At 42.7% G+C, this 20,518-nt stretch overlaps 1 protein-coding gene across 2 annotated transcripts; it reads left to right on the top strand.

Moving 5' to 3' along the window:
- The first annotated feature begins 550 nt into the window (after window positions 1-550).
- On the top strand, window positions 551-20,071 carry NARF (nuclear prelamin A recognition factor). Of its 2 annotated transcripts, XM_085077919.1 has the most exons (12): window positions 551-590; window positions 1,068-1,156; window positions 1,691-1,771; window positions 2,657-2,800; window positions 4,479-4,611; window positions 6,146-6,280; window positions 10,633-10,751; window positions 11,605-11,734; window positions 12,207-12,279; window positions 15,173-15,310; window positions 15,868-16,025; window positions 16,584-20,071. In XM_085077919.1, exons 2-12 carry the CDS (start codon window positions 1,130-1,132, stop codon window positions 16,823-16,825), a joined length of 1,380 nt encoding a protein of 459 aa, XP_084934045.1. In that variant the 5' UTR covers window positions 551-590; window positions 1,068-1,129; the 3' UTR covers window positions 16,826-20,071. The 2 variants fall into 2 exon arrangements, with proteins under 2 accessions (XP_084934045.1, XP_084934044.1); XM_085077918.1 differs by lacking the exon at window positions 551-590 and having other exon boundaries at window positions 914-1,156.
- The last annotated feature ends 447 nt before the right edge of the window (window positions 20,072-20,518 follow it).

The following is a 20,518-nucleotide window of genomic DNA, read 5'->3' on the forward strand; positions in this document are numbered from 1 at the left end:
TGTCTAAATCCTACAACCTGGGGTTTAGAAAGACAAGAAATAATAAGCATCTTAATTAATACTTCGGAGTCTTTGAGACTGTGGGTGGCTGATGTATTTAATAATCCTGTACAGGAGGAATTGGGATTCCTGCCTGGGAACAGCATCGCTGGTACTTTTGTTAAAGAAATGGGAAATCGCAGCATATTGGTTAAATAAAATGGTGACGATGCTGTATTTAGTAAGTCGCAGAGTGTCATTTCATTTAAAGCCACCGAGAGAAAGCAAAAATCGGGGAAGAAAACCCTTTGTACGATATAACCGCGGAGCGCGTTGTAAAAAATATGCAGGGACGCTCCAGAGAAGCAGCGGAGCCTCGGGCACAGCCACCCCCCAGAGCCGGGCGCGGAGGGCAGCTGCCTGGCGGACCAAGGCGGCGCGGGGGTCCCGCTCGGGATGGGGATCGCTATGGGGGGGTCCGTCCGCGTACGTGCGGCGGCGCAGGTCCGCAATGAGCCCGGCGGGCGCGGCCGGGGACGTGCCGGGGAGGCGGCGGAGGAGGCGGTGCCGCCCCGCCCGCTCTGCGGCCACAGGCACAGCCCCGGCGGCAGGTACGGGACCCGGCCCTGCGCCCCGCTACCCCCCGACAGGCTGGTCTGGGGGTTTCGGGGGGATTTGGGCGGTCGTTTTTCTTTTTCCCCGTGGAGCCGGTGAGCTGCGGCTTGCGCTCGCCCGCTCTCCCGTCACCTCGGCGCGGGCGGCTCTCAAGAGCCGGGCGTGCGGCGGCGGGGGCTCCGCTCCCCGTGCGGGGACAGGGCCGTGCTGCGGGGGCACCTTGCCCGCGGGGCTCGACCAGCGCTGTCCCCTCCGAGGCCGCTCGGGGCGGGGTCCGGCGGCGTTTGCGGGGTGATTCGGGCGAGGGAATTGCGGGGCACGTGAGCGCGGCGGGGCCGCCCCCGCCCCGGGACCGCCCGGCGGGGCGGGCGCGGCAACAAAGGGCGGCGGCGACGGGCGGGAGGGGAACGGGCCGGCGGTGGGCGCTGCTCGTGCGGATCTCACCTCCCGCCCCGCTCTCTCCTGTCCCGCAGCCCCGGCGGCCAGCACCGCGCGGCAGCCGCGCCAGGGCCGGGCTGTGCCGGCCGCGCCGCAAATGAAGTGCGAGAACTGCACCAAAAAGGTGAGTGCGGCGGCCGGGTCCTGCCCGCCCCCTCGCCTTGGCGGGGACGGTCTCGGGGATGGGGGGATGCAGCCGGCTGGGTCGGCCTCGTCCCCCGGCCCGGGAGCCCCGGCAGCGGCAGCGGCGCTGGCTGCTGGCCCCAAGGTCACCGAGCTCCGCGTCCTCCCCGCGGCCCGGCCGTGGCACCTCCCGGGAGAGCCCCGAGCGCCTTACCGCCGGGATGCGGCCGTGGCTGTGCCCGGGCGGCACGGAGCGCGCTAGGCTTCTCTTGTGCCTCCGCGGGCAGCCCCTCGGGTTAACAAACCGCCCCGAACTCTGACACTGATGAAGCGGGGGAATTCCTGAGAAATTATTTCCAACGTAGCAATTGCGCTTTGAACGCGAGGTCTTGCATGTGAAGAGGGAGATTGAGCACTTCCAAAAAGCTGTAAATAACTCTAGCAGTGGTTAATGGCACGAACCGTTCTGCAAAAGTGTTCGTACAGAACGGTGAGCAGGCTATGCATAATCCATCTATTCTATGTTTTGTTTCAGGAGTGCAGTAAAAAACAGAAAAATGATGATACGCAAAGTACATCTGTTGATGCACTGAGTTCAAATGATGGCTCTGAAGAGGTAATGTTTCTTCTAAAACCTGTAACAGACTCTATTTATGTTCTTTTGTAGTTGTGCACCCTAAAGGAGGTTATAAGGAGACAACTTTCAAGTACTAAATATAACAATAAACAACAAGCAGTTGAAAGCAATTATGAGCTCTTGTAGACATCCTGTAATATGTGAATCAAAAATCTTGTAAAAAGGTGAAATAAAAGCCCCTTACTATGCAACCACAGAACAGAAATTCTAAAAAATTTGAGTGCCAAAACGCTTATATATCAAGTCTTCAAAACAGAGACAGAGCTTACAAGGCATAAAGAGGGGTTTTGATAGTACAAGTGGGCAAAATGTCTACTTATTCTTTTTATCCAAGTATTTCTTCTTCTCAGGTGAACTGCAAATAGTGTTGTGGCCAGGAGTGTGAAACTCTTTATCTCAAAGTGTATGTTCAATGCAATTACAGGACTTCGTTCTGTTTGTTCTACCTTGTGGTACAAAGCCCAAGCCATCTTGCTGTTAGAGTAACATCTGGTTAAAGAGCTTTAATAGTTCTAGGGAAAGTTTTCTCAGTTGCTTGGTGAGTTGTTGGGGACTGTCAGCTCTCAAGTACAGTGCAAATTAAGTTACTAGCATATGGACTAGGGGCTAAATTTAGGTCTTTGTTTACACGTAAACATTTTGGAGTTTCACAGTAATAGGAGGAGCAGAGCTATGGAGGGGATGGAACAAATTGTTTTGATTACCTGTAAGTAATCTTGGATGTTATGCAAGTGTCATGGATTGTCCTGTTTTAAACCAAATAGTGATATTGTGTTTGCTTTTCAACTGGCTCATTGCAGAGATCTTGAAAACCATTTGGTCATTATTAAATACTTGTTTCCTTTTTTTTTTTTTTGCCACCAGAAAAATGACTTTGATACATTGGCTAATGCTAAAATACTCCTTAGCGACTGCCTAGCTTGTGACAGTTGCATGACATTGGAAGAAGGAGCCAGAGTTTTCCAACAGAATCAGAAGGAGTTCTTTCGTGTTCTCAACCTTAATAAGGTAAAGTGACCCAAACAATAACACACTGTTTTCTGTGAAGAGGAGGCAGTTACAGAATGACTAAGCAGCTCGGTTTCCCAAGGCAGATAACCTGAAGATTTGTCAGGATATGTTTTTTTCCAAAGAGGAAGTGAAAACTTCAGGCAATACAAATGTTAAAGTACTTAAAATAATTTTGTACTGGAGTTGCAAGGTCACAGCACTTAACATAAACACCAGAGGAAAGTTACTGCACCTGCAGAAGGAAAATTTATTGGCAATGTAATGGTTTCATTACTGTACCAACAAATTATTCTGTAGCTCAGTGTTTAAAAATATTCATACCTTCATTATTGGGAGTGTTCTGGGTGGTTTTGGTACTAATGTATCCACATTACACAAACCTATGAAGACATGTTTTTGAAAGTAGAATTCTTTCTAATATATATTCAACCTGACTACATTTGGAACATATATTTTTGTCCATATTCTTAGCAAACCTTGTAAGTGTTCTATTGCTGTCTTATTTTCTGCTGAGTTCTGTTTTTTCTGGAAGTTAGTTGCTAGGTGTAGTGCCCAGATCTTAGAACCTGATATTAAATTATTTTGGTTCTGCTCCAGACTTCTGTGCAAAAGCTACTAGAATTGAAACCTTTTCTTGAACTGTATATAACTGTCGTAAATAAAGTTTTTTTTTATGCAATACTTAAATTTTTTTAGAAGGAGTTTAACTCTCCATACAGAATGATGTTGTCATATATATGAGAAAGTTAGAAGAGAAGTGGAGAAAATAATCTTTTTGGTCACATGGGTCCTGTTAAGAGAGCCTGAAGCTTACAACAGCAAGGCAGTTGGGTACCTTCATCACGACACCAGGGGTCCAAACGAGGACAGTGAGCAAGGGGCAGTCATGAGCTCTGAGTCAGGAGCTCTCCTTGAAGGGTCATTATACAGCATGGAGATGAGTACAGACTGTGCTCTCTGACATTTGCAGGCTGAGACTTGTCTGTAGCATGGTCCTGGTTTGTCTTCCAAGGGTTCCACTGGTGTGGAAAATGTCCCAGCTAAAACACAAGATTAATCTTCAGCTAAATGCCACAGTCATCAGAGCTGCACAGCTCCACACCATACTGCTGTGGAATCATAGGATTCTTCAGTGCCTACAAATGCTGATTTGTTGAGGGTCCCATCTTGCCACTTTGCCTCAACAACTGCAGTGATGAAGACACCGGAGCCTTAACAAAAAATCAAATGTGTAATTTGCTGGCTTGCATTTATAGCTTCAAATGCCCCTGCTTCTTAAACATTCATTAATGTTTAAACATACAGCTCTTTTCATATTTGCTAGAATGTTTCATCTTGCTAGAACATCATAGGTGCTGAATGTCCCTTAACTTTCCTTATGCCATGTGGAAACCAACCACAGAATTGTCCCAGGAAGGATGGATTTCCATGAGTTATATAAAAAAACATCTACAGATGACTGGAGATGAACACTGTCAGGATCAGAGGAACATCCTGTGCTGCTGCCACCTGAGGGTTGTTTAATGGGGTTTAATGATTTGGCCCACTGAAGCATAGGACTCTAAGGAATAACTCCAGGAATGGGAAAGAATGGGAAAGGAAGAGAAAGCAAGGAGCCTTACCCTGTTGTAATGACCTATCTTTTTTTCCCCTTTGTTTTTGTTTCATTTACCAGAAATGTGATACCTCAAAACACAAAGTGTTGGCAGTGTCTATATGCCCTCAGTCATTGCCTTATTTTGCTGCTAAATTCAATCTCTCTGTGAATGAAGCAGCCAAGAGACTCTGTGGTTTCCTCAAAAGTCTTGGTAAGTTTGGGTTTGTTATAATGGTGAAGCAGAAAGGGAGGGATGATTTTGGGTGTTTTTGCTTTCACAGCAGTCTTCCAGTACCTGGAGGGACTGCAAGAGAGCTGGAGAGGGGCATTTGACAGGGGCATGGAGTGAAACAGGGCAGGCTTAGATTAGATTCCAGGAAGAAATGAGGGTGGAGAGGCCTGGCACAGGTTCCCCAGAGAAGCTGTGGCTGCACCTTCCCTAGAAGTGTCCAAGGTTGGAGGAACCTGGGATAGTGGAAGCTGTCCCTGCCAGTGGCAGGGAGTGGAACTGGATGAGCTTTGAGTTTCCTCCCAACCACAAAACCATTCTGGGATTCCATTCCACAATATTTTGTTATGCAGTGCTAAGGTTCCATTGCACAACTTTGTTCAGAGCTTGAACTCCAAGCTCTGTAAAGTTGCAACCAGGCACCAGTGCCACATACACCAGTGTGAGAATTAGATTGGGGACATTCCCTGCTCACAGTAAAGGTCACAGAACAGAAGGACATTGTGGAGCTGGCTCCAAAACTGTCACTACTGAGAAATCAGGGAGGCTTAGTCATAAGCTTCCCATTATTTTATAAATTGAGGGAGAAGGTAATTCTGATTCTAAGTTCTTTCCAGTTCTTTTGACACGTTGCATCTCTAGAAGATTATCAGTTCTGTTTTTTTCCTGTAGTTTGAAATTGCAGGCAAGAACTCTTGTATCTGCCTATTTTATGTGTTTCCTTTGCTATTACATATAAAGTTTTAAATAAAAAGCAAAGGTAACTTTGCTTATAAGTTTGAGAATTTTTAATTTGCTTGAAGGAAGAAAAGGACAGTAATAAACTTACCAACTGTTTCCTCCCATATATAGCTATATATATTAATGTTTCATGGTTTTTATCATGCATCTTTGTACCCAGTGTATTTTCTTCATCTCAAAGCATTCCTAAGTTTTGGTGGGCCCCAGTTTTCCTAGAATGCATTCATTATCTATGGTCACTTCTGTGGGGATGTGCTCAGTGTTACGTAGGCATCTAGGGAGTATGTTGCTAAATGAGCAGCCAGAAGGTCTCTGCTGTGTTGGTGATATGCTCCTGTGCCTCTGCAGACAACTTGAGCAATGGAAGATATGCCTCTTAGCTGGATTTTTTTTTTTTTTGTGACTTCAGCATGTCTTGAAAAGAACTCTGCTTTACAAGAGTCCATGCATGTCACCCAGGAATTGTGACATCCTGTTCAATTAAACTAAAAGCAATAGTGCTGAATGGTAAAGTCCTCAGGAGGAAGCAGAGAACTGTTTGCAGTGCTGCCTGCAGCATTAGCCACTTGGTTGTCCTTTTAAACTCAGGATGTAGAAAATGTTTTCCAGTGTATGGCTTTTATTTATGGCTCTACTCTTTGTGACAATTTGCAGAGGGGAAGGAATATACCCATTGATCCTTCCAAGATTTTTCATAGGCCTGGAACTTTGAGAAGGGTTTGTGAGGTGGAAAACATTCTAGTAGTTCCATGATCCTTTCTGCTTGCTTCCCTAGGAGTGCATTATGTATTTGACACCACTATAGCTGCAGATTTCAGTATCCTGGAGAGCCAGAGGGAATTTGTGCAGCGGTACCAACGGAGGAACCAGGAGGAAAATGCCTTACCAATGTTTGCCTCTGCTTGCCCTGGTGAGAACTGATTTATCATCCTTCCTGCCCTTCAAACTGGTCTCATTGGAACTACCAAGGAGATGAGGAAAGGGTGGCTCCCTTTTGGAGCCTTACATAACTTAGAGCATTTTTGTTTTCCTTTTGAGGGACACCAAGAGCACAGTATTAGTTCCCAGTATCACTGGTCATTCTGAGTGCATTTCAGTGCTTGGAATTGAGAATCAGAACTGGAATGGAGGAGTTAGTGGCTGCTGCTTGTGTGTTCAGACCACAAAGTTTAACAGGGTGTTTCCTCATTGAAAAGGAACTTAAAGGAACTTCTTAAAGGAACTTTGATGTAATTAACCCACAACCTCTGTTATCTTTAGCAAAGTCTTAAGACTTGCCACTTAAGCCTGGGGAAAGTAGCAAGTGACACTCCTTGTGATGACTGTGAGATGGTTATGTCTGACACTTGGAAAGTAATTCTCACATGAAACGTCACAGACTTGACTCTCTTAATGTCTCACTTCTGAGAATCTTGCACCTGAGAATGTGTTTTGTTATGAGCAGAACTTGCACTTGCAGCAACTGAAAAGATGCAGAACATTCAGTCACTGCTAACTTTTTCCATTTCTTAGCACAGCACCATTTCAATTCAACTAAAAAGTCACATTCCTAAATAATAAGTATCAAAAAGGAGGTGGAAGTAACTCCTTTTCCTAACACCCCCCCATGTTCACCCTAAAGTTCATAATGCTGCTTTTCAAAAGGCTGATAAAAATATCCAAATATTTCTTGCTAGCTTTGAAATAACTCAAGAGGATTGCATTCATTAAAGAAGTGTTAGTGATGATGAGTTGCAGTTGGTGATCCCCAGAATCTGCTATTGTCATTGACCTAAAATTTAAATACTGCTCTTTGAATTATACTTGCATTTTTGCTTGTTCTGTGTATTTTATAGTGGAAGTATCTGGGTTATGCTTTAAGTACTATTTATGTGTATTAAAAAGATAAGTCTTTTCTTTTTCTATTGCTGTTATCTTAGTGTAACCTCTTATCTTCAGGAGCAGACATACTATATATTGCTCTTCCTCATGTAAAACCTATGCAGTTGAAACGCCCCTGTGACTGAGCTTTGTTGTCTTGTATGTGCTTTAGGTAAAATTCAAAACCTGAGGATTTCTTCTAGAGTTTCAGAGATAATTTTAATTTTCTCTATCTAGAAAAAGAGCTCAGATTATCTGCTGCCCTCAGTGGAAATACTTCAAAATAGTTAGTGGAGCACTTTTCTTGTCCTTGTCTGGTCTGTGCAAGATAGTTTCTGGTTTCCGTGCTGGTTTTGGTGTCAGCTCTGTTGTGATACAGATGTTAACAGAAGCTTGGGTGCTTTCATTTCTGGGAAAATAACCCAGAATATCACTGTAAACCCATTTTGAAAACATGGTATATTTCTTTGTCAGCAATTACAGAAAGCAAAAATCCTGATTAGTCATCTTTAAAGTAAGGTTGTTCACTGTGTTTCCTGATCTTATTTGTCTGAGTGCATTTTCTGTTCCTTGTTCTCCTTCCTCTCTCTACCCCCAGATTATATAAATTTGTCCCAGAGATGTTGTTTACTGGATGGGTTTATCACAAAATGGTTTTTATATAGTTCTGTAGATGCAAGGTCAATGTGAACTCAAGTATAAATGCTTTACTTTCTTTCTATCGTGGTGTGTGACTTTGCACAGACCTATCACCCTCTGCAGCACTCTGGGGTGTAACATCTACCATGAGCAAAGAGCTGTATAGTCCAGAGCCTGGTAAAAGGTGTTCTATCATCCCTGTCTTAATTATTCACCTCCTGCTGCTCTCTGGGGAGAAAGTGAGCTCATTTTTGGTTTGCTTCCTGTTGAAAGAGCAGTGGTGTGACTATTGGTAGCACATGTAATAATTCAAAGTATTATCCATTCTCTTCCTTAATGTACCAAGCTGGTGAGCAACATCAAGCACTTGCTCTGGAAAATCCAGTGTTTTTAAGGCACTCCCAACCTAACCTCTGTGTACTCCCAGAAAAGCCAATGGGGCAGTCTTGCAGCAGCAGTAGGAAGAACATAACTATTGAGGGTTCTGATGCTTTTGTCCCAGTCAATCAATTTCCTTCTCCAGGAATAGGGTTTTGCAGTATCAAAAGTCTTCTTATTTTTTTTGCACTTCCTACAGATATATAGATGCATCTTTGTGATCTTCTAACGATAAATCACCAGAAATAACATGATCTGAGCTACATCTGCAAGAATTTATATGGTGATTTGTAGTGCTTTCTTGCTCTTTGATGCCAACACAAGCCAGCAAATGGCCAAGAATCCAAATGAATTTGTGAAGGATGTAGGTCTGGAAGAGTACAGGTGTACCCTGATATAGGAATGGGGTATCTGAGGTTTTCCCTAACTGTGGCTCTGGAATTCAGCCCTGTGATGAGTGGGCAGAAACAGCAGTGTGTGTGTGGAGTGCAGATAAATGCTCACTCACCAAGGCTGCCTGTACAATTAACCAGTGACTAATGAGCTTTGGGAGCTGCAGCTATGAGACACTTGTTCCATCTGCTGCAAGGACAGAAACAATTTAAGGAATTGCTTCAGATAATACCTGTCAGAAGTCTCTTGGGATTTAGTGAAAATTCCTTAGAGTTCATTACAACAGTATCAAAACCATTCCAATCATAAGAACCAGCCTCATAGCAGGAGTGCTGGAGTGATTAATGGTAAGTACAAGGATTTTAAAAACTATCCTTGTTTTGTTAGAAGCAGTTTTTGTTCTACTTGGACAGCACTTGAGACTAAAGCCGTTTAAGCAATAGGATGTACCTATCATGCTGAATATGCTAATAAAGCTTTTTACCAAGCATCAATAAATTAAGTCCTTTGTTGCAGGTAGTGTCTTGGACTTAAAGTCTCAGTTGAAGGTGGACATTAGGCAAACTTCCAATTCAGAGTCTCGCAATTCAGCACAGTCCTGATGGGTAAATCTGTGGTCCTCAGCTTTTCCTACAACAGTAGTGTATGCTTGATGATGATGATGTATGCCTTGGAGATTTTTCATGGAAACCAGTATCTGTTAAGATCAAAGTGTGTACATTAACAAGAATTGGGAATATTTAAACAGCTGGAGGATCCTTGGGTTTTCCTGATACTTAGCACCTTCTCATTTTCATCAGAAAAATTTTATTACACTGGGAAAACTATTTTCTCTGCCATAGAGAGACAAACCACATGAACAACACTTGCATCTCAGTTTTGTGCTGCTTTTGGCCTTTGTGGTATTGTTCTGACTTGAACATTACCAGGTGTTTTTACATAAGTTATAATTTCAAGCTTGAAAATTAACCTACAGGTTTTCCCCTTCCTGGACAGCATGTACTGCACAGCAGTTTCTCTTTTTTATGTAATCACTAATTTGCTTGAAGACAAAGTGTGATTTTTCTCACTATTTCTTAGCACCAAAAGTTTTTTTGCCCTGAAGGCTGGGCCTTCTCTGCACAATGTAGGTGTCATGTAGATGAAAAACACTCCTGCACAATATAAGTGTCATGTAGATTAAAAGAACTCCAAACCCTTGCTGTGAAAGATTCTGGGCTTTTCAGTAAGAGCTACAGTGCCTATGAAAGAATTGCACACCTAAATACCTTAATTTGCTCATTTGCCAGTTGGAAATAATACAACAGCTGTGGATGTAGGAGGTGCTGTGGATATCCATAGTTTGCCCTAGCTGGCATGCTGAAAGGATCTGGTGAAGTGGAGGGGAATTCTTGAGTAACTAAGGACAGAGTGTTGCATACAGAGATTTCAGGGGGTTACTGTGTGGTTGAATGTGGGGGTGTTTCTGAAGGTGTGGCTACTCTAACAATAGTAAAATAAGCCACTTTTTTCCCTAGGCCTAATTCATGTGCATCTTGTGATAATGCTTTCATGTGACTCTTCTGTTCTAGGGGAGGCAAGCTGGGTGCATGGATATTAAATCTCAGGAAACAGCAGGTTACAGTTAAGCAGCCAAACAGAGCATTTGTTGTACTATCTGGTGATCCAAGGGCTGAGGTCTAGAAGGTCAAATTTCTCTGTTAGCTAGGATCCTGTTCTTTCTGCTTTGTTAAATCTGTGCATTAGAAAGGGGGTAACAGGTCATGAAATTCACAGTGGCCCTAAGTCTAGAATTAATGACATAGTGAATTATTAAGGCATTATTAACAGTACCTTGAGGTTTCCTACCGTTCCCAAGGTGGGGAGGCTACACAGAAGTATCCTACCTGTTGTGATGAAGGTGTTGTCATTTTTAGGAGCTGTTGTGTGACTGCTGCCACTTGCTGTGCTTATGGGCCACTTCTCTCTACCTGTAATTTTTTGTGGTTCCAGGCTGGATCCGTTATGCTGAAAGGGTACTCACCAACCTGGTGACCTCTCACATTTGCACTGCAAAGTCTCCCCAGCAGATCATGGGCTCCCTAGTGAAGGGCTACTTTGCCAGACAGCAGGTAAGTAATTCTGATTTATTTTTACCATTCTGCTCTTCTAAATAGAAGAGTTGGGCTTTAATACTGAAATACAGATCTTAGTGTGTTATATTTGTCCTTTACTTGAAGAAGTGGTGCTCTGCTGCTGTACAAGTGCCCATGATGAGAAGAATGTACAAAGAACCTCATTTCATGCAGTGCAGTGTGAGCTGGCAGCAATCCTTGCACCCGCAGTGCAACATGAATTTAGATATTTATGGGTAAAGTTAAATCCATGGCAGTTAAAGGGTTTTTTGTGAAATGCTGCCTGGGTAGTTCTATAGCACAGCCAAAACAGGAGTGGAGGAGAATAATGTGGAAATTGCCCTGTTATCTGGTATCAATGAAAGCATTGTATCCTAGAAACTAACCTTTTTATCTTCTCAATTTGTGTTGAAAAAATTGCTGTTCTTTACATATCACACTTAAATGAAACTGCAGCCTTAAATGAAATTCTTTAGCAAAGTGTTGCTGTCTGCACACAGATGGACGAATTCTGAAGGACTTGCTGTGGGTGAAGGTGAATGAGTGACAGCTAGCAACCAGAACTCTGAACTCCTGACTTGTTCTTTCTAAGGCAGTCAAATAGCTGCAGAAAATGTGGTCTGAGGGAATAAGGTCCAGCCAGAAGACAGACTTTAAAAGTTTGTTGCTGATGCTTTGTGATTTCTGGCAAATCATTATCTGTGTGTAACATTCTTTAAATTCAATGGGTAGGGACTTATTCCTGGTATTGCCTGCATGAGGATTATGTCACTATTTTTGTCCTTGTCATCCTTCAAGGTGTCTTTTGCTCTTCACAGAGTTCACATGTGCTCCCTTTTGTGTTCCACAGAACTTGTCTCCTGATAAAATTTTCCATGTAGTTGTGGCGCCTTGTTATGACAAAAAGCTGGAAGCCTTGAGGGAAGATTTCTACACTGCCTTGTATAATTCAGCAGAAGTTGATTGTGTCCTGACATCAGGTTAACTTTTTTTAACTCCATCTATAAATACATAAGTGAAACATCGTTTTTAGAATAGCCTTCATGCCAGAGTTTGCTTTTTTCAAGTCTGCTTTAGTCATAAGGTTGATGTTTTCTGCTGTAAAAATTAGTGCATAGTTTTGTGCTCCTGGTAGTACAGGTGCTGCACAGGGAAGGCAAAGTGACACATACTTTCCTCCTAAGCTGCTATTCATCTGAAAAATCAGGTATTTTGTCAGCCTCTAGATGTTACGCAAATCCATATTTAAAATGATTATCTGGCTTGTCTGTGATTATTATTTTATCTCCACTGGGGTTATTCGTAACACTCAAAACTCATGGCACCAGTGGCCTTTTGGTGAGGATCTTGTCTTTAGCCTTAGTGTCCAAACTAGACACATTGGTCTCTGAAACAGACACAGTGTGTGTTGTGCTTTGTGTTGAAAGTAAAATGTCATGTGTTTTCCTACAGGTGAAATTGCCCAAATAATGGAACAGAAAAATGTGTCTATGAAAGATGTGACTGAAGTAGCTGTAGATAGTTTGTAAGTAGTTTTGTTGTGGATTGCTTCCTTATTTTGATGACAAATGACATGTTAGAGCATATTCAATATAACTGTAAAACTGCTTAGAAGAACGTTTTTTCTTAGAGAAAAAAACCTGCATCAAAGCCCCAGTATACCATAGCTTCACTCTTTATATAGTGGCCAAACCCACAAAAATACTCTCTTAGATGTTCATTGCTATATGTAAAAGTAATATGAAATAGATAATGTACTGTCTAAATACAAAGCAGATAATTTGAGGTAATGACCCTTATACAGTAACTCCTTTAAAATTTATGACTTGAAGATTTGTGTAGCTCCTTATTTGTATTTTAATGCAGTACTAATAGATTTTACAGTATCAAGTACAAGCCTTGCTACTAAGAGTGACTGTCTGTGTGTGTTAGCCTGTTCAGAGCTCTCTTGTGCTGGAGCTTGTGTAAAGCCCAGCAGTCTGATCTGCCCTGTCCAGCTGCCTCCCACAAAGCTGCTGAGACACAGTCCTGGGCTTGACCATCTGCTCTGGGCTCCCCTCTCTTTCACAGCAGCATCCTGACAGTAAATTTCCACTTCCCCAATATGTTCATGTGGATTGCCAGAAGCAGCACCCTTTCAGGAAATGGTAATTAATTGGTTTTTATACTGAGGACAGCAGTTAGTTATTCAAGATGAGATAAAACTGAACTGTGCTTTAGATGAGAAGCACACAAAGCTTTGGAGAGGTTTTGTTTCCATCCCATATGCCTGGCTCAGGGAGCAGTGTGTGTGGTGTTTAATTCTCAGACTTAGTTACAGAGGCTGCTCTCCCTGATCTTTGTTCAACTGTGACAGATGTTCCTTGGTATCTTTCCAAAGGGGTGGTAGTGGAGCAATAAACATGCTGTCTTGCACAAAATAGAAAGCTTTGGAAGTTTTGAAAAATTCTTTTCTGTTCCAGTTAGTATTCTGTTTGGCCCTAGAGTGAAAAAATTTGAGTGGGTCAGTGGGCAGAGCTGTGTTTGTAGTGCAGCTCCACCTTTGTAGTGATTGCTTCCACCTGAGATTGTCACACAGAGTGAGAATGAATAAAGTTCTTGCAGACATAATCACAGAGAGAGTAATTTAATTCAATATCAGAATCATGTAGAGACAGTGTTTTAATTCTATATCAGCTTGTCCAGTGAAAGGATGAGCTATTATTCAGGATGTACCTGATTTATTAGCCAAATTTATAGAATCATAGGATATCCTCAGCTGGAAGGGACCCACAAGGATCATCACAGTCCAACTCCTGGCCCTGCACAGACACCCCAACAATCCCACTCTGTGCATCCCTGAGGGTGTTGTCCAAATGCTTCTGGAGCTCTGGCAGCCTCAGGATGTGCCCATTGCCTGGGGAGCCTGGGCAGTGCCCTAGCACCTTCTGTGGGGAGAACCTTTTCCTGATGTCCAACCTAAACCTCCCTGGCACAGCTCCAGCCATTCCTTGAGTCCTGTCACTGTCATGGAAAGCAGAGATCAGAGCTGTCCTTCAGAAGGAAGCTGCAGATCCTGGTAAAGTCTGAGCTCCAGGCTGAACAAGACAAGTGCCCTCAATTTATGTTGGAAAATGTTAATTTTTAAAAGGACTAATCTGATAATGCTGGTTCAACTGTGCAACCAAATGACATAAATTTTTGTTCTTTGGGGTATTAAAAGTACATCTTGCAGAGAAATTTAAATAACTTGAAGTCATCCTCTACAGCACAGTAGCAATTTGTGATAAAGTGCTTGGTATTGAAGAAGTTGTATGAATAAAGTAACTATAGCTAAAGCAAGTAGCATTTGGCAAAAACTGGGAGACATACCAGGAAACAAAATCACCTGAGGTTATTAAAAAAAGAAAAACAAACCCAGGAAATCAACCAACTAGAAGCTGCAGTAGTTCCTAAGTAGGTGCACTGATGTGGTATGTAGGGGACAGACACAGTTCAGCTCTTCAGGATTAAACAATTGATTAAAACTTCAGCACTTGGTTAGTGATGTGTTTACTGTGTAACTCTCACTTGGGCTCTGTGGCTGAGAGCAGCTCAGGCACTGCTGGCTGTTCTGGGAAAAGGCAGTGAGATCATGTCCAGAGAGGCTTTTACGTGGAGGAGCAAAGGGCATCATCTGTCTCTGTGCTGGGCTGATGAGGAGGATCTCTTCCTGCAGCTGGCATTCGCCACAGATTGCTCCTCTGCCAGAAAGCAACAGGAGCCCACAGAGCCTTTGGTAGTCACCAGCACATGTCCCAGCAGCAAATCCTGTGCCATGAGGGCTCTTCAGAGCTGCTTTTAACTGGGGGAGAGGTGAACTTCCAGGAGATGCCCTTGGGATACAATCTCCCATTTTCTTTCCTGAACCATAGTTTAGCACTTATTTTCAGGGTATGCTGTTCTAACCTGGTTTCAACTGTACTGATTTGGTGTTATTTTATTGGCACAGTGTTACAGACTGAGACAAACAGTTCCTGAAGCAGGAGAATTGTCAGCAAGGACTTCAAACTTCTGAAGTACTTTCATATTCTCACCAGCAAAAAATGATTATTTAAATAATAAATTTTCCCCAACATGGCTTTTGAGCAGTGAATGGCTGTTCACAAAATCTTCAGATTGTGATAAATGTGCATTTTTATAATTTATGGTTGCTTGATATTTCTGAACATGGAAAACCCTACATCCTTTTTTTTTTTTGAATTTATTTCTTTCAGCATCTCACTGCTGTCCTGAATAACTTATATTTTTAAGCTGTAATAAATAAAAATGTTAATATGTTCTCAGTGCTACAAAACACTTTTTGGTGGGGTTAGACAGAGAAGGGGAGAAATACACTACTTTATTGAAGTGAAAGAATGAAATTTTGAAGTTGATCTTCCTTTGTGTTGTTTCCTAAGGTTTGATGACCTAAAGGAGGGAGATGTAGTAAGGCATGAAGGGAAGAGATCTGATGGTTACCTGGAGCACATTTTTAAACATGCTGCAAAGGAGCTTTTTGGCATGGATGTCAAGGAAATCACCTACAAAGCATTAAAGTAAGTTAGAGTTTTGTATCCTTGTTATGTAGAATGGGTGAACTGGGACAGTACAGGGTATATTCTCAGTTGGAAGGGACCTACAGCAGTCACTTAGTCCAACTGCCTGAGCACTTGGGGCTGACCAAAAGTTAAAGCATGTTTTCAGGGGCTTTGTCCAAATGTCCCTAGACACTGACAGGCTTGGGGCATTGACCACCTCTCTGGGAGGCTGTTCCAGGGTTTGACCACCCTCTTGGCAACTTCCCTGCTTTGACTGGTGCTGCAGTGGAAGCAGTTACTGCTAACCTGGCTCTTTGGCTAAAAACCCACCAGTCTCTCACTGTAAAGCTGCTCCTGCTGGTACTCTTTTTATTAAAAACTTGCCTGCATTTAAAAATTAAGCCTAATTTTATTATGAAGATTCCATCCCAATGTGTGGAGAGTAGAAGAGTTCACCTTGATCTCACTGGTATAGTTGTTCTGTTCCCTTTAGAGCATCTGAATACAAACTGACACAGTTAGATTGTCCCTCTGGGAATGCAGGAGGTTAAAATGTTCTCTGTGTATCTTGACAGGAACAAGGACTTCCAAGAAGTTACCCTTGAAAAGGATGGGGAGACAGTGCTGCGTTTTGCAGCAGCTTATGGCTTCAGGAATATCCAAAACATGGTCCTGAAGCTGAAAAAAGGAAAGTTTTTGTACCATTTTGTAGAAGTCCTTGCCTGCCCAGGAGGTAAGAATAATTGTGGATCCCCAGTTCTGCACATACATCTTGAATCTCAAAGGAAAGCTGCCTTACAGGCAGGCACTTCATTCCCTCTTAATTCTCTTCTTAATCATCTAAAATCTCACTATTTAATGATAGGTCCAAAACACCAATTACAGGTGCTGGGTTGGCTCAAAAAATGATTGGGTTTTCTAAAATTAGCCACGATGTTATTTGTTCTCTTCTGACCTATAAATAAGTGCCAGCACTGTGCTGCCAAATCTCAGAGGAAACACTCTGAAATTGTGGTTGTCAAGGGCAAGAAAAGACAAGGAACATAATTAGGATCATAAAGCCATGGAGAATACAGAGAAAGATTGTTGATATGGAAACCTCATTTCCATTAAGATGATGTTGATACCAGAGTCACTTTAGGTAAAAACAAATTGTAACAGTGTGGGGGGAAGTTAAAAGAGAAAACTTTCTTTAGAGAAGTGTGAAAAAAGAATTCTGAGTTAACAAAAACTTCCTTTTCATATCAAATCTCCATCACCTTCCAACTTTTTTCTTTATTCTTTTCCTAAGGGTGCCTAAATGGAAAAGGCCAGGCACAGACTGAGGATGGCAAACCAGACAGAGCTCTGCTTGCCCAGATGGAAGAGGTGTACACTGCAATTCCTGTCAGGCTGCCAGAAACCAACCTGCATGTTCAGAAGATGTACCAGGACTGGCTGGAGGGCATGGACTCCAAGAAGGTCCAGGACACTTTGCACACCACCTACAGTGCAGTAAATCAAACCACAAGCAGTTTGGATATCAAATGGTAACGAAGCAAGGTGCAGAGCTGTGCTGAGCTTACAGGGCAGCACTGAACCCTCTATGCAATCGCAGCTGCTGTGCAACAGCAAGGGTGTGAGTGAGGCTCTGCCCAGCTGGGGATTGTTCTTGGGAAGAACCATTGCTTTTCTAAACCAGAGAAGTCTCCAAAAGCCCTGGTTCCTGCCACTGGCATTTAACTTTTACTGTTTGTCATTTCCTGCATACAGTGGATTTATTTCTTCATTCAAAAACCTAATGTTGCAAGGTACATGAGCCCTTTCTGCCAGGGACAGGGAGTGTAATTCCTGATGGAGTTACTCCCTGAAGTGAAAGGATCATTGCACAAAATGGGCTCCTCCAAGAGGGTGAGATGATTTTACTCCTAGGTCTGCAATCCCTGTCATCACAGGAAAACAGTCAACAGGAATTTCAGTATTGATGCAGTTGGTGTGAAGTAACTTGGGATTTACTTGCCTTGTTAAGGAAAAGGCCCTTTTAAAGGACAAGTGAGTATATGGAGAGATTTAAAGAATTTCTATAAGCCTTGTATCCATAATTCAGTAAAAAATACTCAGTTCCAAACTAGCCATCATTTCTTACTGATGTAATGTCACAGAATGCTTCGTAGAAACTAAACCTGGGAAGCTAATGCTAAATGGTTCATTTAAAATAGTTCCAAATAGGTTGGTTGGTACAAAAAGAGAACTTACGAGGAAACAAAGTTTTCTGCCAAGCTTGCAGCCGTGAAGAGTGATGTTGCTCGCTTTGGCTTCTCTCTGAGAGTGAAACATGCCCAGATTGTTCTTTCATTTGTCTCCATGTTGAAAGACTTCTGCAAAAAATATCTTCCTGGGGTGCCTCTGAGAAAAAATACTAAGCAATGCTTGTGAACTCGTCAAAGTTACAATCCGTCGACATCATGAATTTTGATGCACTTATTTTTATAAATATGCTATAGAAGTTCATTGAACAGACATTGTGAAGTGGTACTGCCATGCAGCTTGTCTGCAACTTCCCCAGTTGTCAGAGAGTTATTCAAGAATGTGATGGACAAAAGAAATTAAACTCCTGCCAGACTTCCTCAGATTTTCCTGGTAGCATCAGATCTGTTCACAATTAATGGCTGTTTGAAGCTAGCACAGTTCTAGCTTTTCTTAGGCAGCCTGAAAGTGTGGATGGGCTTTTTGAACCATTTAATGCAGTTTGAATGAATCTTCTTGCAAATTTCTTTAATATTACAACTGCTTGTGTGATTAAGAAATCCTGCAAAAACCTGTGTGTATTTGAAATCCACATTTAACCTGGACACAGTGGAATGGGATACAGGGAGGGCAGGGCAAGACCTGGCATTGGCCAGACCAGGGATGCTGCAAAGGAGAAAGACAGTGAAGTGTCATCCTGCTGACAAGAAATAGCTCTCAATGTGAAGCTGTTAATAATTGCAGCTTTCCATTGGACCTCCACCTAAATAACAAAGCAGAGCACTTGGAGGGATGTTTTCTTTCAGGTGCAAATGAATTTGATCACTGCACTTTGTGAATGCCCACGATGAGATTATGCCCATGAATTACATAAATTAGCCTTTGCAAGTTGTTCCTTGTGATGAGAACATGATACTTAATGTGGTGCAATATCAGAACATTGACAGAAATCTACCTCTGTACGGGAAGGGAGTCCAGGAGTCATGGGAAGAGCTGTGTGTAGCTGGAACTGTAATAGATGTGTGCTAAAAAAAGATGGGGGTGTTGTGTGACATTTCAGAACAGATTACTTTCAGAAGCAACATACACCTCCTTTGGTCTGACTTTCGTTATCTGCCGTGATTTCCTCCAAAAACTCCACCAGAATTCTAATGTAATAAAGTGGTCCTGTTCTGTTTGTATAGGCCTGTTTCTCTGTATATATGGTTTGTAGCTGGATGCATGTTTAAATTATATCCCTGCTGCGCTTTGTACAGTGTGCTTATTTTTTTATGTGCATATACTGGGTGAAATGGTACAAAAAAAGTTTGCTTTTCTGAGCAAATCTTCAGTAAACTGCACAAGAGCTGCCTTGCTGTTCTGAAAGCTGACCCCGAGGTGTTTGTACATCATCACAGATCCTCCTCAGGCCTGTGCTTGCCTGCTGTTCTGAAGGGCCCTCACTCCCTGTGCCACTGGGGGACCCCAGGAATGGGCTGCCAGTGGGTGAAATACATCTGCTCTGCTCCCACTGCAAGGGAAATTGGTGGCTCAGTGTCTAAAATAACCTGTTTCAGTTGGATCCACCATCTCTACCATCTGCTCAAGTATTTTAACCTATTGAGGTAGTTGCAGTGTAAAGAGCTGTTGGTAAATTGTCTGCTGTATAATTCTTTTTCAAAGACATGAAAGGCATCTAACTGAGCTTGTAGTGGCTACACAGGATGTCTCTATTATCATTAGTGACTTAAGTAACTGAGACTAGTATTTTTTTTTGCCAGCTTCTGTTTTACAACTTTGTGAAGTAAAATGCTTTTTTTTAAAGGCCTTTTCTTTAAAGTGCCAGTTGAAAAGGAAAGAAAAGTTTTATCCCTTAAGTCTTTCCCCCTTCACCTGCTTTCATTGGAATCTTAACATATGTCAGAAAATCTTGTTGCAGCTTCATATATAGTGAGATATTTGCCTAAGATTTGATTCTGGCTTTTAAATCTGCAGTTGGAAAGTCCATTATTGTTGACAATATATATTTGTAGCCACACTTCTAAAATTACAGCATGATTTCATTCCCTGATTGGATTTTGGCAACTAATACTCTCTATTGCTACTGCCTTTTCAGCAACAGGAAAAGCTCCTGATGTGGCCACAGCCATAGTGCTTTACTTCTCCCTTGTGCTGAGACAAGAGGATTTTTAGAAAATTATAAACTGGAGGGACTGTGGGAAAGGAACTGGACCTAGAAAATGAATTAATAAAACTGTCTTGGGTTGTTCTTGACTTGAGCATGTCAGATTCTTGGGGTTACAGTACTTTACTCTGAGGCTGCTGCAGTGTGTTGTGAAGTCCCTTTGCCTGGTGCAGGAGGTTTCCCTCAGCCACAGCAGCTCTGTGTGTGACCACTGTGGCCAATGACATGGGCAGCCCTGGGCTGTGCTCTCCCCAGGAGTAATCCATATATCCACATGCAGCAGTCGCAGCTCGATTGTATTTGGATGATGTTCAGTTACCCAGATTTTGGTGCTTTGTTTCCAAATGCAGCATGACCATGAGTTGTCATAAATAAACCTCAGTATTCAATTCTGCACTGATTCTGTCTCGTTCCATGGAAAAGTTCAAATGCTCTTGGTTTTACACAGGGGTTTGTCTGAGGCACTGAGCAGGAGCTCTGGGCAGGTCTGTGCCACCAATACTGCATCAGCAATTTATGGGAGTTCTGGATTACAGCTGCACCTCAGACTGGGAAATGGAGGAAGTTGCCAGATTGCTTTAGGAAATGGTAATTTGCTCTCTAGAGTTGTAAACTAATATATTGGGTCCTTGCAAGGCAGACAAGCCTCTAGGGCTTTAAAGCTCTTGTGCCTGGGGAGAACAAGGTTGGTGTGTGAAGGCAGTCTGAGGGTGGCTGGTTGTGCTGAGATTACTGGATAAAGTAGGTTAAAGCACTGGTGCACAGGAAAAGATCTTTCTTTGTGTGTGGCCTAATCCAACAGCTGTGGAAAGGATGAAAATAAGCCTTGACACAGA

The sequence above is a fragment of the Lichenostomus cassidix genome, chromosome 18 (genome assembly GCF_008360975.1).
Source record: "Lichenostomus cassidix isolate B80296 chromosome 18, HeHo_3.0, whole genome shotgun sequence".
Classification (NCBI taxonomy): Eukaryota; Metazoa; Chordata; class Aves; order Passeriformes; family Meliphagidae; genus Lichenostomus; species Lichenostomus cassidix.

Coding starts and splice junctions, on each gene's coding strand:
- NARF (XM_085077919.1), top strand. CDS start 1,130: ATGAAGTGCGAGAACTGCACCAAAAAG. Junction 4,612..6,145: donor TGGTTTCCTCAAAAGTCTTG/GTAAGTTTGGGT, acceptor TTGCTTCCCTAG/GAGTGCATTATGTATTTGAC. Junction 12,280..15,172: donor GAAGTAGCTGTAGATAGTTT/GTAAGTAGTTTT, acceptor TTGTTTCCTAAG/GTTTGATGACCTAAAGGAGG.